Below are 2687 nucleotides of genomic sequence, written 5' to 3' on the forward strand. Positions count from 1 at the left end.
GTGTTGGGTTCGTATGTTCAAACGAACGCAAATATTATGAATGAATATAACACTGTCTTGAAATAATAAAAATTACCAAAACGGTCTTGAAGATGGAACTGTTCTTGTAGAAAAAAAAAAAGTCCCTTGAACGGATATTTTCATTTTTCTGTTATACGTAGAAAATAAGGAATCCCTGGTCATCTTGAGGAACAGAAAAGTACACATTCCTCCATAACACACAGGTTGGAAATTATCCACTTCATGTATCATGTAATCGAAAAAATAATTAATCTTAAACTCATACGTCTGATTTAATCTCTAGTCGCTCTTGTATCAGTCAAGATGAAAGTACCCAAAAACCTTAGCGTTTGGTCTCAGCGGAGCTTGGCACTAAAGTTAGAAAAGGCTTACAAGAGGGCATTCTGACGACCATGCTGGCTGGCCTCTGTGGATTGGGGTACACCTGGGCCTCGTAGTGGAGATTGTGGACGATTCCGGCTGCCAGAAGAGAATAGAGTTGCTTGTTCACGGTGAAAGCGAAGCTGCCGCCCTTATCCTTGATCGAAATTGTGTGACATCTGGCCGCTGTGTTGGAGGACTGTATGACGTACCACGTGCCTAGAAACTTGAGAAGAGACAGTAAAGAAAGTAAATAACAGAAAGCCATACGGAGTTGTAAACATTATCAAGATTAATGATTTGATGACGATGGTGATATTAAAGGTTGCATTATTTTAGTTAATTCAATCTTCATGGCCATTAGTTTCTCGCTGTTCTTTCAGTGGTCCCCCTTAAATTTTGTATCGATGGCTTTAATAATTTTTTATGAGAATTCATGTGAATGAGCAACATTTACTTCTACGTAATTCATTGGTATCAAATACAAAGATAAAATCAAAAGTACAGTCCAAAGTTAGATACTTGTTTATACGTTTTATTAATCCAGAATTAATCTGAAACCTCCCCCAGATGATTGAGTAAAACCTCAAAATAAATATAAAAACGAGCTAAGGAGGATTTTTCACCATGACAGCAACACATCTGATTCATTCTCCTGTTTACACAATCCAGCACAAACTTCGCTTCGATCATAAAGACTTTTAATGACGCCTTTTGCCTTCTGCATTATAAAGCCTTCGACATTGGCCCCTGTCGTTACTGGTATAAGGTTTTCCTGCCTCCAGTTACACGCACCAAGTTATTTGCCAGATCTTCATCATTATATGAGACCTAGATCTGCATCCTTTAAGAATTTTACCTGAATAGTTGTTCAGGGACGAAAGGTAAAGATACTCAGAGTAGTCTCATATAGTTGTTTTACAACAAACACTTGATCCATATATACGTCGTTTCTTATCGAAACAGAGAGTGTCCTTTTCCCGACAATCCTCCGTCTAGCGAAAAAATTATGTAACGGCATTTCCAGTCAAACTAATTATAATATTTCGCTCTTTTCTTTAGGGGGAAGCGTGCTTTGGTGTATTCTTAGAATCAGACCGGATGGTGCCTTTTTTAGTATTATTTTACATCGCTTTATAACAAATCATTCGGTTCATTAATTCACAGTATCCTGTAAGAGTAGTCTCCCCTGTGCCTCATCCTCTCTCCGTCCCGACGCCAGAGGAGGGCATCCAAAATATAACGAGAGTTTTGTTTAATCAGACATTACTTTCAATTTGATGATTGAATCTCACCTGGCCGAGGTCGAAGTTCTCCACAGTCTTGGTTATGGAACGGCACTCCCCTGTCTTGAAGACGAAAGCAGAAGATGGATATCCGTTTAGGATGACCAAGAGAGTCAGCAGCCCAACCGACAACTTCTTCCGAGGAGAGAGGCGTTCTTCAGGGGGACCCATTGTTCGCAAGAATGTTCGTTGATCTGTCTCCAAAATCACATTTTCTTATGAGGCTGAAGAGGACCTACTTTATCCTCAAGGCGGCGCACCCACACAACTAGCATCCACCAGTACTGCAGTCAGACTAAATCACACTTTCCTCTGGGATTTGCGGTGATACCGAGTCAAAAGCGAAAGGAATCGCCCATACTTTCAGCGACCTCGTCCCGACCTCACTCTGGGAGGGCGTGTAGATTGCCCTCATGCATTTCCGGTGGTAATATTACGGCATATTTCACCGAAAAGAATAGGCGGGGATTGCCGCTCGCGTCCAACGGATATTCCGGCGCCAGAACTGAATGAGAGAGAGAGTGAGAGAGTGAAAAAAAAATTATTAATGAATAAAAAGAAACATGCAAGTTTGACGGTACTCAATAGTTCTTTCGTGCCGCTTAATACTAGTATGAAGTGGAAAAGCATTGTTGAGTGAAAGCGAAAGCAGATTGTCAAGAAATAAACAGAACGCACGCAACTGCATCCGCTCTTGAAGTGTGTCAGGTGCAATATGCTAAAGGCACCGAGGGTTTGATCTTGGAAGCTGAGGCCGATGGAATGACTATCCAAATACCCCTTGTAAATGAGGCTCAGGAGAATGGAACTTGAGGATAAAAGAAACCGGAAGAAATGCATCGCAATGTCAGATCAGCGAAATGAGAGAGCGAAGGCTACAGGAAGGAAAAACAGAAGAAGGGACCATATCGAACAGGTGTCCAAATTTAAAGCACGTCCGCGGGTCAGTGTGTTATATTCGATGGTGAATTTTCTAACACGGCGATGGGTGGTGTTGTAGGTGACATATCCCTTCTCTTT

At 41.4% G+C, this 2687-nt stretch overlaps 1 protein-coding gene across 1 annotated transcript in view; it reads right to left on the bottom strand.

Annotated features, from left to right (window-relative positions):
• LOC135214797 (uncharacterized) overlaps window positions 1-1958 on the bottom strand; it is a 7550-nt gene extending 5592 nt beyond the window's left edge. Inside the window, exons 1-2 of the mRNA XM_064249158.1 lie at window positions 1677-1958; window positions 394-607 (exon numbers count right to left, since the gene is read on the bottom strand). Of these exons, the coding sequence (XP_064105228.1) occupies window positions 394-607; window positions 1677-1838 (376 nt within the window). The 5' untranslated portion in view covers window positions 1839-1958. The remainder of the gene's footprint in view (window positions 1-393; window positions 608-1676) is intronic.
• Between the last annotated feature and the right edge of the window lie 729 nt (window positions 1959-2687).

This window comes from Macrobrachium nipponense, chromosome 46, assembly GCF_015104395.2.
Source record: "Macrobrachium nipponense isolate FS-2020 chromosome 46, ASM1510439v2, whole genome shotgun sequence".
NCBI lineage: Eukaryota > Metazoa > Arthropoda > Malacostraca > Decapoda > Palaemonidae > Macrobrachium > Macrobrachium nipponense.